The sequence below is a fragment of the Babylonia areolata genome, chromosome 14 (assembly GCF_041734735.1).
Source record: "Babylonia areolata isolate BAREFJ2019XMU chromosome 14, ASM4173473v1, whole genome shotgun sequence".
In the NCBI taxonomy this organism is placed as follows: domain Eukaryota; kingdom Metazoa; phylum Mollusca; class Gastropoda; order Neogastropoda; family Buccinidae; genus Babylonia; species Babylonia areolata.
Genome location: NC_134889.1, coordinates 29,879,431 through 29,901,261, shown reverse-complemented (window position 1 = coordinate 29,901,261; position 21,831 = coordinate 29,879,431). Strand labels below are relative to the sequence as shown.

General features: G+C 45.3%; 1 protein-coding gene across 1 annotated transcript in view; it reads left to right on the top strand.

Moving 5' to 3' along the window:
- LOC143289675 (coiled-coil alpha-helical rod protein 1-like) overlaps positions 1-20,922 on the top strand; it is a 38,246-nt gene extending 17,324 nt beyond the window's left edge. The window contains exons 10-20 of the mRNA XM_076598723.1: positions 786-896; positions 2,505-2,611; positions 3,357-3,469; positions 4,784-4,883; positions 9,363-9,487; positions 10,495-10,565; positions 12,640-12,757; positions 15,008-15,109; positions 18,915-19,066; positions 20,226-20,394; positions 20,915-20,922. Of these exons, the coding sequence (XP_076454838.1) occupies positions 786-896; positions 2,505-2,611; positions 3,357-3,469; positions 4,784-4,883; positions 9,363-9,487; positions 10,495-10,565; positions 12,640-12,757; positions 15,008-15,109; positions 18,915-19,066; positions 20,226-20,394; positions 20,915-20,922 (1,176 nt within the window). The remainder of the gene's footprint in view (positions 1-785; positions 897-2,504; positions 2,612-3,356; positions 3,470-4,783; positions 4,884-9,362; positions 9,488-10,494; positions 10,566-12,639; positions 12,758-15,007; positions 15,110-18,914; positions 19,067-20,225; positions 20,395-20,914) is intronic.
- The last annotated feature ends 909 nt before the right edge of the window (positions 20,923-21,831 follow it).

Here is a 21,831-nt window from a genome sequence, read left to right as displayed (position 1 = left end):
TTTAAGGCCAGACTTGAAAGAGCTGAGTGCGGAGACCTGACGAAGCGAAAGAGGAAGTTCATTCCAAATACAAGGTCCAGAGACAGAGAAAGAACAGGGAATGAGAGAAACGACAAGTCTAGGTACACAAATATATATGCATGCACTCAAGGCCTGACAAAGCGCATTGGGTTATGCTGCTGGTCATGCATCTGTGTAGCAGGTATTTTGTAGCATGCATGGATTTGTCCAAAGGCAGTGTCACCTCCTTGAGAAACTGAAAGCTTCTTCTTCCTCCTCCTCTTCTTCTTCTTCCTCCTCCTTTTCTTCTTCTTCTTCTTCTTCTTCCTCCTCTTCCTTCTCTTCTTCTTCTTCTTCACCTTCTTCTCCTTTGTCTTCTTCTTCTTCTTCTTCCTCCTCCTCCTCCTCTTCTTCTTCTTCTTCACCTTCTTCTTCTTCTTCCTCCCCCTTCTCGTCCTTCTTCTTCTTCACCTTCTCCTTCTTCTTCTTCTTCTTCTTCTTCCTCCCCCTTCTCTTCTTCTTCTTCTTCACATCATCTTCTTCTTCACCTTCTTCTTCTCCTTCTTCCTCCTCCTTCTCTTCTTCTTCTTCTTCTTCTCCTCCTCCTTTGTCCTCTGCATCTTTTTTGTCTTCTTCTTCTTTGTCTTCTGCTTCATCTTTGTCTTTTTCTTCCCTCTAGACCGGTCTGTTTAGTTTCAAAATTCAGGGTCCACTGGTGTTTCGGTGACAGTGGTGTTGTGTTACAGAAATGATTGCCAGTTCTTTTTTTTCTCTCCTGTTTTCAGATGGAACTGGTGGAAGAGAGGTTGTCATCGGCCCACAACACCATCAACATCCTCCAGCACACAGTGGCCGAGAAAGAGGCTGAGCTGCAGCTGGCGGAAAACAGACACACGGTATTGTGCTGTGTGTTGTGTTGTGTTTTGTGCTGTGCTGTGCTGTGTTGTGTTGTGTTGTGTTGTGTTGTTTTGTGTTGTGTTGTGTTTTGTGTTGTGTTGTGTTTGTGCTGTGTTGTGTTGTGTTTTGTGCTGTGCTGTGCTGTGTTGTGTTGTGTTGTGTTGTTTTGTGTTGTGTTGTGTTTTGTGCTGTGTTGTGTTGTGTTGTTTTGTGTTGTGTGCTGTGTTGTGTTTTGTGCTGTGCTGTGTTGTGTTGTGTTGTATTGTGTTTTGTGCTGTGCTGTGTTGTTTTGTGTTGTGTTGTGTGCTGTGTTGTTTTGTGTTGTGTTGTGTGCTGTGTTGTGTTGTGTTGTCTTGTGTGCTGTGCTGTGTTGTGTTGCGTTGTCTTGTGTGCTGTGTTGTGTTGTGTTGAGTTGGGTTGGGTTGTTTTGTCTTGTGCTGTATTGTGTTGTTTTGTGTTATGTTGTGATGTGTTGTGTTGTGATGTGTTATGTTGTATTGTGCTGTAATGTGTTGTGTAATGTTGTGATGTGTGATCTTGTACTGTATTGTATTATGTCGTGATGTGTTATGTTGTATCAAGTTATGTTGTATTGTGCTGTATTGTTTTGTGTTGTGTTGTGTTGTACTGTACTGTGTTGAACCGTCTTGTACTGTATTGCATTTTGTTGTGTTGTTTTAGGTTGTGTTGTGATGTGTTATGTTGTATTGTGTTGTGTAGTGTTTGACTATATTGTGTTCAATTGTGTTGTTCTGTATTGCATTTTGTTATGTTGTACAGTATTGCATTGTGTTGTGATGTATTGGATTGTGTTATGTTGTATTGTGTTGTGTTGTATTGCATTGTGTTATGTTGTGATGTATTGCGTTGTGTTATGTTGTATTGTGTTGCGTTGTGATGTATTACATTGTGTTATGTTGTATTGTGTTGTGATGCAATGTATTGCATTGTGTTGTGTTGTATTGCATTGTGTTATGTTGTATTGTGTTGTACTGCGTTGAGTTATGTTGTATTTGTGTTGTGTTGTATTGCATTGCGTTATGTTGTATTGCGTTGTGTAGTATTGCATTTGTGTTATGTTGTATTGTGTTGTGTTGTGTAGTATTCCATTGTGTTATGTTGTATTATATTGAAAAATGACGTATTGCATTGCGTTGTGTTCTGATGCATTGCATTTGTGCTATGTTGTATTGTGTTGTGATGTATTGCATTGTGTTGTGTTGTGTTGTATTGCATTGTGTTATGTTGTGTTGTGTTGTATTGCATTGTGTTGTGTTATGATGAATTGCATTGTGCTATATTGTATTGTGTTGTGATGTATTGCATTGTGTTGTGTTGTATTGCATTGTGTTATGTTGTATTGTGTTGTGATGTATTGCATTGCGTTGTGTTATGTTGTATTGCGTTGTCTAGTATTGCTTTGCGTTGCGTCGGTCCCACTACAGGACCTGCATCATCAGATGGGACAGGCCAGGCAGACAGATGGATGGACAGACAAACGGACAAAAAGAGACAGATAAACAGACAGACAGATAAACAGGCAGTGGTGAGGGGATGATGATGATGATGATGGATGATGATGGTGACTTGTTGGTTCCCCACTGCAGGACCTACAGCATCAGATGGGACAGGCCAGGCAGAGGGTACTGTTCCTGGAGGACGGGGCCAACAAGGACGGGGCGGCCGTCAGCCTCCTGGCCAACTCTGCTCAGGGGTGAGGGCGTGGGAGGGGGTATGTGGGGGGGTGGGGGGGTGGGTGTTTATATGGGGTGCATCATGTTTGTTCAGTGGTGTGTGTGTGTGTGTGTGTGTGTGTGCTCGGGGATTACAAGGGGTAGGAGGGGTTGGTTTGTTGTGGTGTGTGCGTTTTTCTGTACACACACACACAGTCACTCACACTCATACACACACACACACACACATCGCGACCAGAATTCTTCTTTTTCTTGCTTTTATTCGTTCGTGGGCTGCAACTCCCATGTTCACCCGTATGTACACAAGTGGGCTTTTACATGTATGACCGGTTTTACCCCGCCATGTAGGTAGCCATACTCTGTTTTCAGGGGTGTGCATGCTGGGTATGTTCTTGTTTCCATAACCCACTGAATGCTGACATGGATTACAGAATATCTAACATGGGAATTTGATCTTCTGCTTGCGTATACACACAAAGGGGGTTCAGGCACAGGCAGGTCTGCACATTTATTGACCAGGGAAATTGGAAAGAAAAATCTCCTCACCCTTGACCCTCCATGCACTGCGACCAGCACAGATTCGAACCCAAGACCCGCAGATTAAAATTTTGATGCTTTAGCTGCTTGACTCTTGCACCTGTCATCCATCCATAACGGAGGTAAACTTTTTTCTGTACACACACATAAGCATCGCGACCAGGATTCAAACTCAGGACCCTTGCATGGAAAACCCAACGCTTTAACCACTCGGGTGTTGGGTGACAGGTTCGAAGCCCAGTTCCAGCACCAGACGACAGTGATGCTTCAAGCCCTGGGCCAGCTGAAGACCTTTGGACAGAGGATCAGCTTTGCCAGCAGTCGTATGGACGTCCTGAAAAGTAAGGCTGTCTCGGCTGCGAGGGACGTGGGGTGGGAGGAGATTGCCTTCATGCTCTTGGTGTTGTCCTAATCCCGCTTCCCCCCGTCCCGCCTCTCACACACACCCTTCATGCTCTTGGTGTTGTCCTAATCCCGCTTCCCCCCGTCCCGCCTCTCACACACACCCTTCATGCTCTTGGTGTTGTCCTAATCCCGCTTCCCCCGTCCCGCCTCTCACACACACCCTTCATGCTCTTGGTGTTGTCCTAATCCCACTTCCCCCGTCCCGCCTCTCACACACACCCTTCATGCTCTTGGTGTTGGTGTTGTCCTAATCCCGCTTCCCCCCGTCCCGCCTCTCACACACACCCTTCATGCTCTTGGTGTTGGTGTTGTCCTAATCCCGCTTCCCCCCGTCCCGCCCCTCACACACACCCTTCATGCTCTTGGTGTTGGTGTTGTCCTAATCCCACTTCCCCCCGTCCCGCCCCTCACACACACCCTTCATGCTCTTGGTGTTGGTGTTGTCCTAATCCCGCTTCCCCCCGTCCCGCCTCTCACACACACCCTTCATGCTCTTGGTGTTGTCCTAATCCCGCTTCCCCCGTCCTGCCTCTCACACACACCCTTCATGCTCTTGGTGTTGGTGTTGTCCTAATCCCGCTTCCCCCGTCCGGCCTCTCACACACACCCTTCATGCTCTTGGTGTTGTCCTAATCCCGCTTCCCCTGTCCCGCCCCTCACACACACCCTTCATGCTCTCACACACACCCTTCATGCTCTTGGTGTTGTCCTGGTCCCACTTCCCCTGTCCCGCCTCTCACACACACCCTTCATGCTCTTGGTGTTGGTGTTGTCCTAATCCCGCTTCCCCCGTCCTGCCTCTCACACACACCCTTCATGCTCTTGGTGTTGGTGTTGTCCTAATCCCGCTTCCCCCGTCCTGCCTCTCACACACACCCTTCATGCTCTTGGTGTTGGTGTTGTCCTAATCCCGCTTCCCCCGTCCCGCCTCTCACACACACCCTTCATGCTCTTGGTGTTGTCCTAATCCCGCTTTCCCCCGTCCCGCCTTTCACACACACCCTTCCAATATTAAGTTTTTTCTTTCTCCAATCACTGACACTCACCCTCTCCATCTTAGATTTTGTACTCTTATCTTTTCCACATTCTGTTCTCTCTGTGTCTGTCTGTCTGTCTGTCTATCTTCCTTTTTAAGTCCCCCCTCATGTGAAAATTAGATGTTAAAAAAGCATCGTTTTCATTCGGCACCTCCTGTGCAAGTTCCCAAGTGGTGCTTATCTTTTTGTGAACGCTGTACAATGTGTATGCAGGTCAGCTGAGGAGAAAGGAAGCCTTGAAGCAGCTGGACGACCATCAGGAGAGAGAGACAGACACAGCAGCTGCTGACACAGAGACAGAGGAAAGCTGGAGGTGAGTAGTTGAGTTATCTGGAATGGTCAGCGTCTGACAGAATACTCCCTTGACTTGAAGTATAGCCTAAGTTGTCAGCATCTGACAGAATATTCCCTTGACTTGAAGTAGATGCTAACGTGGTGACAACCTCGAAACAGCCTTAGTTGTCAGCATCTGACAGAATATTCCCTTGACTTCAAGTAGATGCTGATGTGGTAGTAGCCTTGAAATAGACTCAGTGGTCAGCATCTGACAGAATACCCTTGACTTGAATTAGATTCTAATGTGGTGATAACCTTGAAATAGTTTAGTGTTCAGCATCTGACAGAATACCGTTGACCTGAAGTAGTTGCTGACATGGTGACAACCTCGAAATAGCCATAGTCGTCGGCGAGGTTCTAAGCACCATAATTTGATAGCATCAGACGGGCGCAATAGCCGAGTGGTTAAAGCGTTGGACTTTCAATCTGAGGGTCCCGGGTTCGAATCTCGGTAATGGCGCCTGCTGGGTAAAGGGTGGAGATTTTTCCGATCTCCCAGGTCAACATATGTACAGACCTGCTAGTGCCTGAACCCCCTTCGTGTGTATACACAAGCAGAAGATCAAATACGCATGTTAAAGATCCTGCGTTTGGTGGGTTATGGAAACAAGAACACACCCACCATGCACACTCCCGAAAACGGAGTATGGCTGCCTACATGGCGGAGTAAAAACGGTCATACACGTAAAAGCCCGCTCGTGTACATATGAGTGAACGTGGGAGTTGCAGCCCACAAACGCAGAAGAAGAAGAAGATAGCATCAGAGTTGTATGATAGTCTGGTTATGGTCTTTAGAACAGCAGAGGAGGCAACTGCTGTCCTGACTGTTGGGCCAAAATTCGGTTGCAGTGGAGAGTGTCTTGCCCAAGTTACATTCCCGCTCTATTGGCCAGCTGTGACCATCAGAACAGCAGAGGAGGCAACTGCTGTCCCGACTATCTGGGATAGAATATTCGATTACAGTGGAGAGTGTCTTCCTCAGGTGACATTCCCACTCTCTCCGCCAAGAGGGTTTCAGGGCACTTGGCAGTGGGATAGTCCCTAAAGGCCAAGTTGCCCCCTAGGCTGCAGCGCAAAGAACCAGTGCTATCATACCTCCAGGTTTGAGAGTCAAAGTCCGTCACAAAAAAAGCTGTAAAATGAATTTCCATGCAGAGGAGAAACCATGGACCATTCAGCTCTCATTGTTGGCCCTAAGATGATGGTAACAATAATGAGGATGATGATGGTGTTGATGATGATAATGATGGTGTTGATGTTGATGATGATAACAATGGTGTTGATGATGATAATTATGGTGTGGATTACAGTAAAGATAACGATGATGTTGATGATGGTGGTTTTGATGATGAAAATGACGATAACAATGGTGACGATAACAATGGTGTGGATGACGATATCGATGGTGTTGATGGTGATAATGAGGTGTGGATTACAGTAAAGAAAACGATGGTATTGATGACGATATCTATGGTGTTTATGATGACGATGGTGTTGATTACAAGATAACAATAGTGTGGATGACGATAATGATAGTATGAATGGTGATAATGATGGTGTGGATGACAATACCAATGGTGTGGATAATAATACAGATAACCATGGAATGGATGATGATAACGATGGTGTTGATGGTGATAACGATGGCGTTGATGGTGATAATGATGGTGTGGATTACAAGAAAGGTAACGATGGTGTTGATGACAATATCGATGGTATTGATGATAACAATGATGTGGATTACAGTAAAGATATGATGGCATGGTTGACTATAACGATAGTGTGGTTGACGACAAAGATAATGATGGTTTTGATGATGGTAACGATGGGCGCAATAGCCGAGTGGTTAAAGCGTTGGACTGTCAATCTGAGGGTCCCGGGTTTGAATCACGGTGACGGCGCCTGGTGGGTAAAAGGTGGAGATTTTTACGATATCCCAGGTCAACATATGTGCAGACCTGCTAGTGCCTGAACCCCCTTCGTGTGTATATGCAAACAGAAGATCAAATATGCATGTTAAAGATCCTGTAATCCATGTCAGCGTTCGGTGGGTTATGGAAACAAGAACATACCCAGCATGCACACCCCCGAAAACAGAGTATGGCTGCCTACATGGCGGGGTAAAAACGGTCATACACGAGTGGGCTTTTATGTGTATGACCGTTTTTACCCCGCCATGTAGGCAGCCATACTCCGTTTTCAGGGGTGTGCATGCTGGGTGTGCATGTGAGTGAACGCAGAAGAAGAAGAGAAGATGATGGTAACAATGGTATGGATGACAATGACAGTGACGATGATGCGGATGACAATAGCATTGGTGTTGATGACGGTAACGATCGTTTGGATAACAATAAAGATAACAGTGGTATAGATGATGATGACGATGGCATTGATGATAATAATAATAATGGTGTTGATGATGATAACAATGGTGTGGATAGCAATAAAGAACAGTGGTATGGATGACAATAACGATAAGAGTGAATGATGATAAGGATGGTGTTGATGATGATAATAATCATGTAGAGGACAGTAACGATGGTGTGGATTATAAAAAAAGATACCGATGCTGTTGTTGACGATAACGATGGCATTGATGACGATAACGATGGTGTGGATTATAAAAAAGATACAGATGATGTTGTTGACGATAACGATGGCATTGATGACGATAACGATGGTGTGGATTATAAAAAAGATACAGATGATGTTGTTAACGATAACGATGGCATTGATGATGATAACGGTGGTGTGGATTATAAAAAAGATACAGATGATATAGTTGAGGATAACGATGGCATTGATGATGATAACGGTGGTGTGGATTATAAAAAAGGTACAGATGATGTTGTTAACGATAACGATGGCATTGATGACGATAACAGTGGTGTGGATTATAAAAAAGATACAGATGATATAGTTGACGATAAGGAAGGCATTGATGACGATAACGGTGGTGTGGATTATAAAAAAGATACCGATGCTGTTGTTGATGATAACGATGGCATTGATGACGATAACGATGGTGTGGATTATAAAAAAAGATACAGATGATGTTGTTGACGATAACGATGGCATTGATGATGATAATGATGGTGTGGATTATCAAAAAGATACCGATGATGTTGTTGACGATAACGATGGCATTGATGACGATAACGATGGTGTGGATTACAAAAAAGATACAGATGATGTTGTTGACGATAACGATGGCATTGATGACGATAACGATGGTGTGGATTACAAAAAAGATACAGATGATGTTGTTGACGATAACGATGGCATTGGTGATGATAATGATGGTGTGGATTATAATAAAGATACAGATGATGTTGATGATAACGATGGCATTGATGACAGTAACGATGGTGTGGATTATAAAAAAAAGATACCGACGATGTTGTTGACGATAACGATGGCATTGATGACGATAATTATGGTGTGGATTATAAGAAAAATATTGATGATGTTGACGATAACGATGGCATTGATGATTATGACGATGGTGTGGATTATAAGAAAAGATATCGACGATGTTGTTGACGATAACGATGGCATTGATGACGATAACGATGGTGTGGATTATAAAAAAGATACAGATGATGTTGTTGACGATAACAATGGCATTGATGATGATAACGATGGTGTGGATTATAAGAAAAATATTGATGATGTTGTTGACGATAACGATGGCATTGATGACGATAATTATGGTGTGGATTATCAGAAAAATATTGACAATGTTGATGATAACGATGGCATTGATGAAGATAACGATGGTGTGGATTATAAGAAAAATATCGATGATGTTGTTGACGATAACGATGGCATTGATGACGATAATTATGGTGTGGATTATCAGAAAAATATTGACGATGTTGACGATAACGATGGCATTGATGATGATAACGATGGTGTGGATTATAAAAAAGATACCGATGATGTTGTTGACGTTAACAATGGCATTGATGATGATAATTAAGGTGTGGATTATAAGAAAAATATTGACGATGTTGACGATAACGATGGCATTGATGATGATAATGATGGTGTGGATTATAAGAAAAATATCAACAATGTTGTTGACGATAACGATTGCATTGTTGACGATAACGATGGTGTGGATTATAAAAAAGATACAGATAATGTTTTTGATGATAACGATGGCATTGATGACGATAACGATGGTATTGATGGCATTGTTGACGATAACGATGGCATTGATGACGATAATTATGGTGTGGATTATAAGAAAAATATCGATGATGTTGTTGACGATAACGATGGCATTGATGACGATAATTATGGTGTGGATTATCAGAAAAATATTGACGATGTTGATGATAACGATGGCATTGATGACGATAATTATGGTGTGGATTATCAGAAAAATATTGACGATGTTGATGATAACGATGGCATTGATGACGATAATGATGGTGTGGACTGTCGACAGAGTGGAGAGGGAGCACATGCAGAGGGAGCTGTCGCAGGTCAGCGGTGAGCGTGACCTGTTGGCTGCACAGCTGCAGAACGACTCCCAGGCGTGGACCGAGAAAATCTCCTCCCTCCGCTCACACTGTATGTGTGTGTGTGTGTGTGTGTGTGTGTGTGTCAGTGTGTTTGTATCAATGTGTGTGCCTGTGTGTGTGTGTGTGTGTGTGAATGTGTGCGTGTGTGTGTGTCTCAGTGTGTTTGTATCAATGTGTGTGCCTGTGTGTGTGTGTGTGTGTGTGAATGTGTGCGTGTGTGAGTGTGTGTATGTGTGTGTGTGTGTGTGTGTGCGTGTGTGTGTGCATGTGTGTGATTCGTTGGTTGTTTATTTCTCTGGTTCTCGGATTTTTTGTTGTTTTGTCTGTCTCCTCTCTACCCCATTTGTCCACCATTTTTCCACTCTCTGTCTCTCTCTCTCTGTCTCCCTCTCTCTTTCTCTCTCTTATGTCTTCATCTGCTGTTGTATACCGTTATGCATTCTTGTACTTGTATTTTTTTCATGTGAGACGCCTAGAGCCCATTATATGGGGAGTTTTCACCCTACGAATACTATATTATACAATGTCATATGATCATCAGTGGTAGCAGTAGCAGGAGGAGTAGTATCATAATTTTGTTTAGTTTTCTGGCTTGATTTCTTTATCTCCTTTAATCTTTCTCATGACCTTGTATCTTTTATTCATTTTCGTGTGGTTTTTGATTTTGTTGTCTTGTCGCGTTTCTTCTTCCTCTCTTGATTTTTTCACACCCTCATACTTTTCTGTCTGAGTCTGTTTCTATGTTTTACTGTTTTCGGCGCTTGTCTGCTTAGGAGCTGTGTGTGTGTGTGTGTGTGTGTGTGTGTGTGTGTGTCTTGTGTGTATGTGTGCGTATGCGCACGTGCGTGCACGTGCATGCTTTTGCACGCACACGCTTGCGCGACTGCACCCTCAAGTAATGAATGCCCCTAGTACATCGGCGAACTGTGTGCAGCGATCATGATCTGTAACTTGCTGAAATAAAACATTACCTTCAGACCCCCTGCATCGTTATGCCCGCTCATCATCAAGACATGAATTGTACACACCGTAAGCCCAGTCTGCTTCATTGTCCAGATGACTCAGAAGTCGGCTCCCTCAAGAGAACTGTGGAGGACTTGGAATCTTCCATCCAACAAAAAACTCGGGTAAGTGCGCTGTTTAAAACGAAAAGGTGTGTCAGCGAATCGATTGCGATCGCGCCTTAATTTTAGCGTGATCGCCCAGTCAAACTATATAATTATGTGACCTGGTTGGAGACATAATTTGTCAAAAAACAAGAACGCCAGAGCATCGACAGACAGACAGAAAATACGAAAGAACTTAAGCCGTATGAAGAGCACAGGAACAGGAGTCATGATGGCTGTCGGAAAAAGAGGGCGCTAGTCGGGGGCAAAGGGGAGGTTACCTACTTCCCGGAGGTTATCGGCCGTAGCTACTTTCGTTTTCTCCGCATAGGCGGATAGTAGTTTGCACAGGACAGGAATGTCAGATCCCTGCCGGAGTCTGCACTAGTGGGTCACGGTAAGTATGTTACTTAAACGTAATTTTAGATAGAAAATTTCCTGTTAACTCACTCTGGATGACTAGTTCTCCCTTGCTTTTCCCTACAGATGACCCATTTGTTAGGGTTAGGAAAAAAAATCACAAAAAATACAAAACATAAAGTAACTGAATGAAACTCACACTACTTGACCCACTGACCCCTCTCCTCACGTTGTGTGAACGCCCACCCCCTCCCTCTTCACTGCTCTCAGAAGCTGAATCACTATCAGTACCTACTTGCTGGTAGCTTTCTTCACTACAGATACTTTATTCAACGTCCTCATCATCCTTGTCGATGTTGAAACCTTCAGTTTGAAGCATTTCAATCACTTCAGCAGTGGTAAAAGCTGCTGTTGTGATCTAGTTTGCTCCAAAAATTCTACACTTGTATTGCCTGCAATGCCATTTTTAATACGTATGCAGATTAGCTTGTCGTGTGGGGTCTTGAACTCGCTGGCTCGCTGTGGAGTGTTTTGTTACAGAATCTCATGAAGAAACTTTCCATTCAACCCTTGACACGTTCGCAATGCCCGGTGTAGCTGCGATTTTTATGCTACCCCATGAGGAAAACGTGGACAAATTTTTAATTGTCGAAACTGCTATAGCGTTTCGTCATCCGGAACGCAACCTTACGTCAGGAACGCTATAGCGTTCCCTTGTCCGGAGTGAGTTAAAGGTCCCATCGGCAGGTATGGCCACCGGGGCAGTGAATTCGCATCTGCTGTGTCGAGGGCTCAGCATAGGAAGGCGGGGCCTCAATCCTCTCCTTCCGTTCACACCTGGGTGGAGTGAGGAATGTCAGAGTAAAATGTCTTTGCCGCCCAAGGATGCAACGGCTTGCAGAAATGGAGCCTCTAACCCTCGTGACTGGAGAATTATGAATCAGAAGTCCACCGCCTTGCAGAAATCAATTATCATTTATGTCACTGTTGTATGTGTGTGTGTGTGTGTCTAGGGTTTTTTTCTCTATGTGTGTTGTGTTTGTGTGTGTGTTGTGTGCGTGTATGCGCACACGCGCATGCGAGTGTGTGTGTATTACTGTGTGTGTAAGGGTGCGTTACTGTGTCTGTCAGCATGTCACGCTGCTTCTGTGTGTATGTGTGCGTGTGTTAGTGTGTGGTGTGCACGCATGTAAGTGTGTGTGTGTATCACTGTGTGTGTAATACTGTGTGTGTAAGTGTGCATTTCTGTGTCAGTGAGTATGTCACGCTGCTTCTGTATGTGGGTGTATGTGTGTTAGTGTGTGCGTGTGGGCGCATGTATGTGTGTGTGTGTGTATCACCGTGTGTGTATCACTGTGTGTGTACGTGTGTGTGTAAGTGTGCATTACTGTGTCGGTGAGTATGACACTGCTTCTGTATGTATGTGTGTGTGTGTTTGTGTGTGTGTGTGCCTGCGCATGCGAGTTTGTGCATTACTGTGTGTGCAAGTGTGCCATACTGTGTGTGCAAGTGTGTGTTACTGTGTCTGTGAGTGTGTCATGCTGTTTCTATATCTGTGTGCGTGTGTGTGTGTGCACTCGGGTGCAAGTGTGTGCATTACTGTGTGTGCAAGTGTGCGTTACTTTGTCTGTCAGTATGTCACGCTGCTTCTGTGTGTGTGTGGTGTGTGTGGGTGTGTGTGTGTGTGTGTGTGTGGTCTGTGTGTGTGTGTGTGTGTGTGTGTGTGTGTGAGCAGGTTGTGGAGAAGCAGGCCCTGGAGAATCAGGATCTAAGAGAGGAGCTGGAGCAGGTGAAGGAGCTCCGGGACCAGCTGGGCACAGAGCTGGCCCGACACCAGCACACCATGGACACAGGTAAAATCCCCACTCTTTTTTTTTCTTTCTTTCTGTTTTTTTTTGTTTTTTTTTTTGCTGCCCTACCATCTGCGCTGTTTGTAGTGGCACTGCTCCTGACACCTGCACACCATGGACACAGGTAAAATCTTCACTCTTTCTTTTTCTTTCTCTTTTTTTTTTTTTTTTTTGCTGCTCCATTGTCTGCGCTGTTTCAGTGGCACTACTCTCACGGACACAGGTAAAATCCCCACTCTTTTTTTTTTTCTTTTTCTTTTTTTGTTGCCTCACCATCTGCGCTGTTTGTAGTGGCAGTACTCCCATGTTGCTCATTCTGAGTCCTTACCCAGCTCAGCTGCCAATATTTTCTCCCCTTCCACTAGACCTGGAGTGGTGTTCTCGACGCTAGTCATTCGGATGAGACGATAAACCGAGGTCCCGTGTGCAGTATGCACTTAGTGCACGTAAAAGAACCCACGACAACAAAAGGGTTGTTCCTGGCAAAATTCTTTTGAAAAATTCACTTCGATAGGAAAACAAATAAAACTGCACGCAGGAAAAAATACCAAAAAAAAAAAAAAAGGGTGGCGCTGTAGTGTAGCTGTGCGCTCTCCCTAGGGAGGGCAGCTGGAATTTCACACAGAGAAATCTGTTGTGATAAAAAGAAATACAAATACAAATACACAGCCACACCTGGGTTCTGTCGCAATCCCAGTGCCAGCAGTCCACAAGGAACCATTGGTGTTATGTCGCCAGGAGGCCACACACCAGAGGAGACCCTGCACTGCTGCTGAATCACTTCGGTGGTGTTCGGTAGTGCCTGTTCTGATGTGAAATCTCCACTCTTTGTTATTGTACTTGAAGTGCAGATATATGTGAATGTGTATGTATGCGAGTATGTACATGTATATGCATGTGTATTTATGTGCACTTATGTATCTGTGGTAATGATGTTTAACATGACTATGTAATGGGTGTTTTATGTATTCGTGTATGGATACGTAGAGGAAATGTGTTTATACATAAGATACTCTCCGTGTTTTTGTTATTTTTTAGAAAACGATATATGGATTGTGTTCTTTTCACATTACTTTGCTTGACGCATATTAGCAAAGCAAAGTGTCCTTAATTATATGGTGATGCTAAGTATGATGTCTTATTATTTATTGAAGATTGCACTGTTATCAGTACCTGATGAAAATATGTCCACCTTGACCCTGAAAAAAAGTTGATTAAGATATAAAAAAAATCCCCACTCTTCCTCTGACTGTTACCTTCTGAAACTTTCTCGTGTCAGTTCAAGAACGTATGGTGAATGTTCTTTCCTCTTTGCTGCTGCTAGAACCTGGTATCCTGGAACAACCTTCCTCATCATATCTGTGCATCTGATTCTGACTCTGCCTTTCACTCTTCACTAAAAAACTCATCTTTTTGATAAAACATATCAGTAAGCATTCTCAGCTTCTTTCTTTACTGCCATCCTTGTCAGCTCGCTGTGGATGCATGAAGAATTAGAGAGGGAGAGTGGGAGTGGGAGGACAGGGGCAGGGGAGGTGGTGGTTTTGAGAGAGAGTGGTCCTGAATGTAATTTGTGACGTTTTCTTTCATCTAAAGCTCGCTGACTTCTTAAAGAGAAAGGGTGTTGTGTAGGTGTACATTATTATTGTTATTATCATAAAGTAGCTGCGATTATTGTTATCAGTAGGGGGCTTCGTTGGTGGTGTCCTAAGAACGTCAAACCAGAACAGGCACTGCTGAAAACAACCAAAGTGACTTAGCAGCAGTGCAGGGTCTCCTCTGGTGTCTGGCCTACTGGTGATCTTATAACGATAGTTCCCTGAGGACTGCCAACTCTGGGACTAAGGACAGACAAACCCCAGGTGTGGCCGTGTATGGGTGACTCAAAATGAGCGGCATGGGAGTAATGCCACTGAAATGGTGCAGATGATCGGGCAGCACAAAAAAAAAAGAAAATTGAAAAAGAAAAAGAAATAGTGGGGTGGTTGTCTGGTCTAGAGGTGACACATCCGCCTAGGAAGTGAGAGAATCTGAGCATGCGGGATGGAATCTCACACTTACCAGTATTTCCTCCCCCGTGAGTGGTAGTCTGGACACTTGTCATTCATCATTCAGACTATATATATATATATATATATTTTTGATACTATTTTTGTTATTGTTGTTGTCAGTTTCTTTTCCCAAAGCACAGCTCATATAAACACACACTTGATGATTACTACTATTTCTTTGACGACTGAACCACCTCTTCAGCGTTGGAGGAGCAGAGGAAGCGGCTGGAGGAGGAGTTCACGGAGCAGCTGGCCGACATGGAGAGCAAGGTCAATGACGCCCGGCGTGAGCACACCAAGGCTGGTGAGTGACGCGCCGCATCGTGTTGTATTGTGTTATTTTGCTGTTTTATGTCTCAGCACATTTCTCTTTGTGAAAGTAATTCAGGCTGCTCTACGGTGAGAGTGCCACCAAGGCTGGTGAGTGACGCGCCGCATTGTGTTGTATTGCGTTATATTGCTGTTTTGTGTCTCAGCACATTTCTCTGTGTGAAAGTAAGTTGGGCTGCTCTATGGTGAGAGTGCCACCAAGGCTGGTGAGCGACGCACCGCATTGTGTTGTATTGCGTTATATTGCTCTTTTGTGTCTCAGCACATTCCTCTGTGTGAAAGTAAGTCGCGCTGCTCTCTTCATGGAGAGCAAGATCAACAATGCACGGTGTGAGCACACCAAGGCTGGTGAGTGATGCGCCGCGTCGTGTTGTATCGTGTTACTCATTTGTCTCAGCACATTCCTCTGTGTGAAAGTAAGTTGGGCTGCTCTATGGTGAGAGTGCCACCAAGGCTGGTGAGCGACGCACCGCATTGTGTTGTATCGCGTTATATTTCTCTTTTGTGTCTCAGCACATTTCTGTGTGTGAAGTGCTTCACTATAATGAGAGACACCAAGGTTGGTGAGTGACGCGCCGCGTCGTGTTGTAACGCGTTACTCATTTGTCTCAGCACATTCCTCTGGGTGAAAGTAAGTTGGGCTGCTCTGTGGTGAGAGTGCCACCAAGGCTGGCGAGTGACGCATCGCGTTGTGTTTTATCTTGTTACTCTTTTGTCTCAAGAAACAGTTGGGGCTGTTTTCTTCATGGAGAGTGTGTCACTACGGTGAGAGTGCCACCAAGGCTGGTGAGTGACGCACTGCGTTGTGTTGTATCGCGTTATATTTCTCTTTTGTGTCTCAGCACAGTTCTGTGTGTGAAGTACTTCACAATGAGAGACACCAAGGTTGGTGAGTGACGCACTGTGTCATGTTGTATCGCGTTACTCTTTTGTGTCTCAGCACATTTCTGTGTGTGAAAGTAAGTCGTGCTGCTCTATGGTGAGAGCGCCACCAAGGCTGGTGAGTGACGCGCCGCATTGTGTTGTATCGCGTTATATTTCTCTTTTGTGTCCAGCACATTTCTCTGTGTGTGAGGTGCTTCACAACAATGAGAAACACCAAGGTTGGTGAGTGATGCACCACGTCGTGTTGTATTGCGTTACTCTTTTGTGTCTCAGCACATTTCTGTGTGTGAAAGTAAGTCGTGCTGCTCTACAGTGAGAGTGCCACCAAGGCTGGTGAGTGACGCACTGCATCGTGTTGTATTGTGTTATATTGCTGTTTTGTGTCTCAGTACATTTCTCTGTGTGAAAGTAAGTCGTGCTGCTCTCTTCATGGAGAGCAAGATCAACAATGCTCTTTTGTGTCCAGCACATTTCTCTGTGTGAAAGTAATTCGCACTGCGTCGTGTTGTATCGCGTTACTCTTTTGTGTCCAGCACATTTCTCTGTGTGAAAGTAATTCAGGCTGCTCTGCAGTGAGAGTGCCACCAAGGCTGGTGAGTGACGTGCCGCATTGTGTTGTATTGCGTTATATTGTTCTTTTTTGTCTCAGCACATTTCTCTGTGTGAAAGTAAGTCGTGCTGCTCTCTTCATGGAGAGCAAGATCAACAATGCACGGTGTGAGCACACCAAGGCTGGTGAGTGATGCGCCGCATCGTGTTGTATCGTGTTACTCATTTGTCTCAGCACATTCCTCTGTGTGAAAGTAAGTCGTTCTGCTCTAAGGTGAGAGTGCCACCAAGGCTGGTGAGTGACGCGCCGCATTGTGTTGTATCGCGTTATATTTCTCTTTTGTGTCTCAGCACATTTCTGTGTGTGAAGTGCTTCACTACAGTGAGAGTGCCACCAAGGCTGGTGAGTGATGTATTGTGTCCCTTTTGTCTTAGCACATTTCTCTGTGTGAAAGTAATTCGGGCTGCTCTCTGTGTGAAAGTGGATGCATCGTATTGCATCGCATAACTCTGTTTCTCTGTGTGAAAGTGGATGCGTCGTATTGTATCACATAACTCTGTTTCTCTGTGTGAAAGTGGATGCATCGTATTGTATCGCATAACTCTGTTTCTCTGTGTGAAAGTGGATGCATCGTATTGTATCGCATAACTCTGTTTCTCTGTGTGAAAGTGGATGCGTCGTATTGGATCACATAACTCTGTTTCTCTGTGTGAAAGTGGATGCATCGTATTGTATGGCATAACTCTGTTTCGTATTGTATGGCATAACTCTGTTTCTCTGTGTGAAAGTGGATGCATCGTATTGTATGGCATAACTCTGTTTCTCTGTGTGAAAGTGGATGCATCGTATTGTATCACATAACTCTGTTTCTCTGTGTGAAAGTGGATGCGTCGTATTGCATCGCATAACTCTGTTTCTCTGTGTGAAAGTGGATGCGTCGTATTGTATCGCATAACTCTGTTTCTCTGTGTGAAAGTGGATGCATCGTATTGTATGGCATAACTCTGTTTCTCTGTGTGAAAGTGGATGCGTCGTATTGCATCGCATAACTCTGTTTCTCTGTGTGAAAGTGGATGCGTCGTATTGCATCGCATAACTCTGTTTCTCTGTGTGAAAGTCGGGCTGCTCTCCCTGTGGAAAGCGTGTCATTACAGTGAGAATGCCACCAAGGCTGGTGGGTGAGGCATCATGTCATATTGTATTGCATTGCTTACTCTTTTTTCCCAGCACATTTTCTCCGTATGAAAGTTTTTTTTGTTGGGCTGCTCTCCCCTTGAAGAGTGTGTCACTACCAGTGAGAGTGCCATCCACCCGCACCCTCACCTACCCCCCACCCCCTTTTTTTTCTGCCTGTGAGTGTTCTTGTTTTCCTTTCAAAGTGGATTTTTCTACAGAATTTTGCCAGGGACAAACCCCCTTTTGTTGTTGCCATGGGTTCTGTTTTACCTGCGCTAAGTGCTGTGTGCTGCACATGGGACCTCGGTTTGACCCTCTGATCGGATTGACTGAAATGACTGTGATGTACTAGAGATGTGGTCGTCACAGACCTGCCAACACCCGAACAAGACTTTTTGATGGAAAAAGAATTAAAGAAAAAAAAAAAGAGAAGACTTTTTCAGTCTCATTTTCATCATCTGATCATCGCAAAACACAGTATTTTTCTAAAATATTTTTTGGTGTTGTTGAAACCGTCGTTGTTGTGAACATGAAACCGTCGGGTCAGTGTGCCGGTAGAGAAGGGGTTCGTCTCGTTAAGGTTGCGCTAGGCGTAGGTTTGGGGGTATTTTTGTTTCTCAGCTTCTATGTGAGCTATCATTATAAAATTTGGCAGAAAGAGTGCGCACATCATAGGTATGCCACACACAAGGTTTTAATTGGATAGCATGAGCAGATTTAAAGTTATGAATATATTACTTTTCGCAAAGGGTCGCCTCAGTTTGAGCTTCAAATTTCCCTCACCAAGAAGTTTTAGATGTTACAGAGTTTTACATCAGTGATAAGAGAGTGCAAAAAACACACAAATTCTGGTATAAACCTGAAATTAATTAATACACAATAAAAGAAGGCGACCATTTTTCATGCAGTGACTATTCACATCACACTTATATATCTTGGAAACTAACTGACATACAAAGTCCCTGATGGTCTCCTTGCATTCAGCAGCCTTTTTGACATTAGTATGCAAAATTTGGTATTTTTATGTTGATGCCAAGTATTTTGTTGTTGTTGCAAACGTATGCATATCGATTGAAAAATCAACGTTTTGAGAAAACTGTGATTAAAGGAGGAAAAAAAAAATCACCCCCTTTTTTTTTTTTTTTTTTTTTTTTTAATGTCCTGACAGTGGTGACTCTGAGGCAGCAGGAGCGGCAGTGGGGGCGGGAGAGGGAGAGGGGGGAGGAGGTGCATGCGGCCACAGAGGCCCACTACCAGGCACAGATAGAGCGCCTCCACCACGACCTGCTGGCTGTAGAGAGAGAGAGAAACCTCTTCATGGTGGGCTGTCCGTCTGTGTGTGTGTGTGTAGTAGTAGTTGTAGTAGTAGTAGTAGTAGTAGTCTTCAGTGTTTAAGTGATATTAGACGGGGAAAAAAAAGGGAGGGCTGGGGGGGGGGTTTGGTGGGGTGTGGTGGTGGGAACAGTATTGGGCAGAGGGTGAAGAATGGTGTGTGTGTATGTGTGTGTGCGCTTGTGCGCGCATGTGTGTGTGTGTGTGTGTGGTGGGGAAAGATACAGAGCATTGGAGAAAATAAAACATTGAAAGGGGAGACATAGGCATATAGAAGGAAACGCTAATATGTACATGTGATGGTGAGAGAGAGAGAGAGAGAGGCCACCTTATGGTGAGCTCTGTGTGTGTGTTTGTGTGTGTGTGTGTGTGAGAGAGAGAGAGAGAGAGAGAAAAAAATGCCACTTCATGGTGAGCTGTGTGTGTGTGTGTGTGTGAGAGAGAGAGAGAGAGAGAGAGAGAGAGTGATTCCATGCTGAGCTCTGTCTGTGTGTGTGTGTGTGTGTGTGTGTGTGTATGTGTGTGTCAGAGAGAGAGAGAAGGAGAGAGAGAGAGAGAAGCCACTTCATGGTGAGTTCTGCTGTGTGTGTGTGTGAATCTGTGTGTGTGAGAGATAAAGAGAGGGAGAGAGAGAGGGAAAGAGAGAGAAACCATTACATGGTGAGTTCTGTGTGTGTATGTCTCTGTGTGTTTGAAAAAGAGAGAGACATGTGCATGTGTGTGTGTGTCTTTGATAGAGAGTGATGTGTGTGCGTATGTTTATGTGTGTTTAAAAGAGAGGGAGAAGTGTGTGCATGTGTATGTGTGTGTATTTGAAAGAAAGAGACCTATGTGAGTGGTGTTTGTGTGCGTGTGTGTGTTTGAAAGAGAGAGAGATATGCGTGTGTGTTTGTGTGTGTTTGTGTGTGTGCGTGCAGGCATACACCATCACATGTACATGTAAGCTCACACATAACTCGTACGGAACAACATATATTCCAATGTATATGCAGATGTATGCTGATGTTATTTTCTGTATATTCAACTGTAATTTATGTTTTCATTTGATTAGAAAAGAAAAAAGAAAAAAAGACAGACAAGAAAAACAAAAGACAGCTCTGTGTTTCTCTGTCCTGACATTCTCTTTCTCTCTCTCTCTGTGCATCAGGCCACGCTGCGTCAGGAAGGGTTGCTAGGCAACGTGCGGTCTGAGCGTAAAGAACCCATGACGCTGGCACTGCAAGAGGAGGAGGAGGAGGAGGCAGGGGAGGTGCTCCAAGAGTCTTACAGTGCCACACAAGTCACAGAGACTGACTCCCTGAACGCTATACAGGACTGTGAGTGGTGGGAGAGGGGCATGGGGTGGGGGGGGTCTCGGAGGGGGGGGGGGGGGGAATTGAGAGTGAATGTGTGTGTGTGTGCTTTAACCACGCAGCTGTTGTGCCAGTCTGAGTCTGGCTCCCTGAATGTTGTACAGTACTGTGAGTGGTGGGAGGGGGGCGTGGGGCGGGGGGGGGGGGGGGGGATGAGAGTGAATGTGTGTGTGTGTGTGTGTGTGTGTGCTTTAACCACGCAGCTGTTGTGCCAGTCTGGCTCCCTGAATGTTGTACAGGACTGTGAGTGTGTGGGTGTGTGTGGGGGAGGGGGCAGGGGAGGTGCTCCAAGAGTCTTACAGTGCCACACAAGTCACAGAGACTGACTCCCTGAACGCTATACAGGACTGTGAGTGGTGGGAGAGGGGTGTGGGGCGGGGGGGGGGGGGGGGTGAGAGTGAATGTGTGTGTGTGTGTGTGTGTGTGTGCTTTAACCACGCAGCTGTTGTGCCAGTCTGAGTCTGGCTCCCTGAATGTTGTACAGTACTGTGAGTGGTGGGAGGGGGGCGTGGGGCGGGGGGGGGGGGGTGAGAGTGAATGTGTGTGTGTGTGTGTGTGTGTGTGCTTTAACCACGCAGCTGTTGTGCCAGTCTGAGTCTGGCTCCCTGAATGTTGTACAGGACTGTGAGTGGTGGGAGGGGGGCGTGGGGCGGGGGGGGGGAGAGGGGGGGGGATGAGAGTGAATGTGTGTGTGTGTGTGTGTGTGCTTTAACCACACAGCTGTTGTGCCAGTCTGGCTCCCTGAATGTTGTACAGGACTGTGAGTGTGTGGGTGTGTGGGGGGGAGGGGGCAGGGGAGGTGCTCCAAGAGTCTTACAGTGCCACACAAGTCACAGAGACTGACTCCCTGAACGCTATACAGGACTGTGAGTGGTGGGAGAGGGGCGTGGGGCGGGGGGGGGGGGGGGGGGGTGAGAGTGAATGTGTGTGTGTGTGTGTGTGTGTGCTTTAACCACGCAGCTGTTGTGCCAGTCTGAGTCTGGCTCCCTGAATGTTGTACAGGACTGTGAGTGTGTGGGTGTGTGTGGGGGAGGGGGCGGGGAGGTGCTCCAAGAGTCTTACAGTGCCACACAAGTCACAGAGACTGACTCCCTGAACGCTATACAGGACTGTGAGTGGTGGGAGGGGGGCGGGGGGCTTGGTGGGGGGAGGAGGAGTTGGGAGGGGGATGAGAGTGTATGTGTGTGTGTGTGTGTGTGTGTAGGTGGAGGGGTGTTGGGGGTGGGGGGTGTATGAGGAGTGGGATGGGGGAGGGGGAGATGTGTGTGTTATCCCTGACACTTCTTCATCGTTCATGGGCTGCAACTCCCACATTCACTCATAGGTACACGAGAGGACTTAAACGTGTATGACCGTTTTTACCCCGCCATGTAGGCAGCCATACTCAGTTTTCTGGGGTGT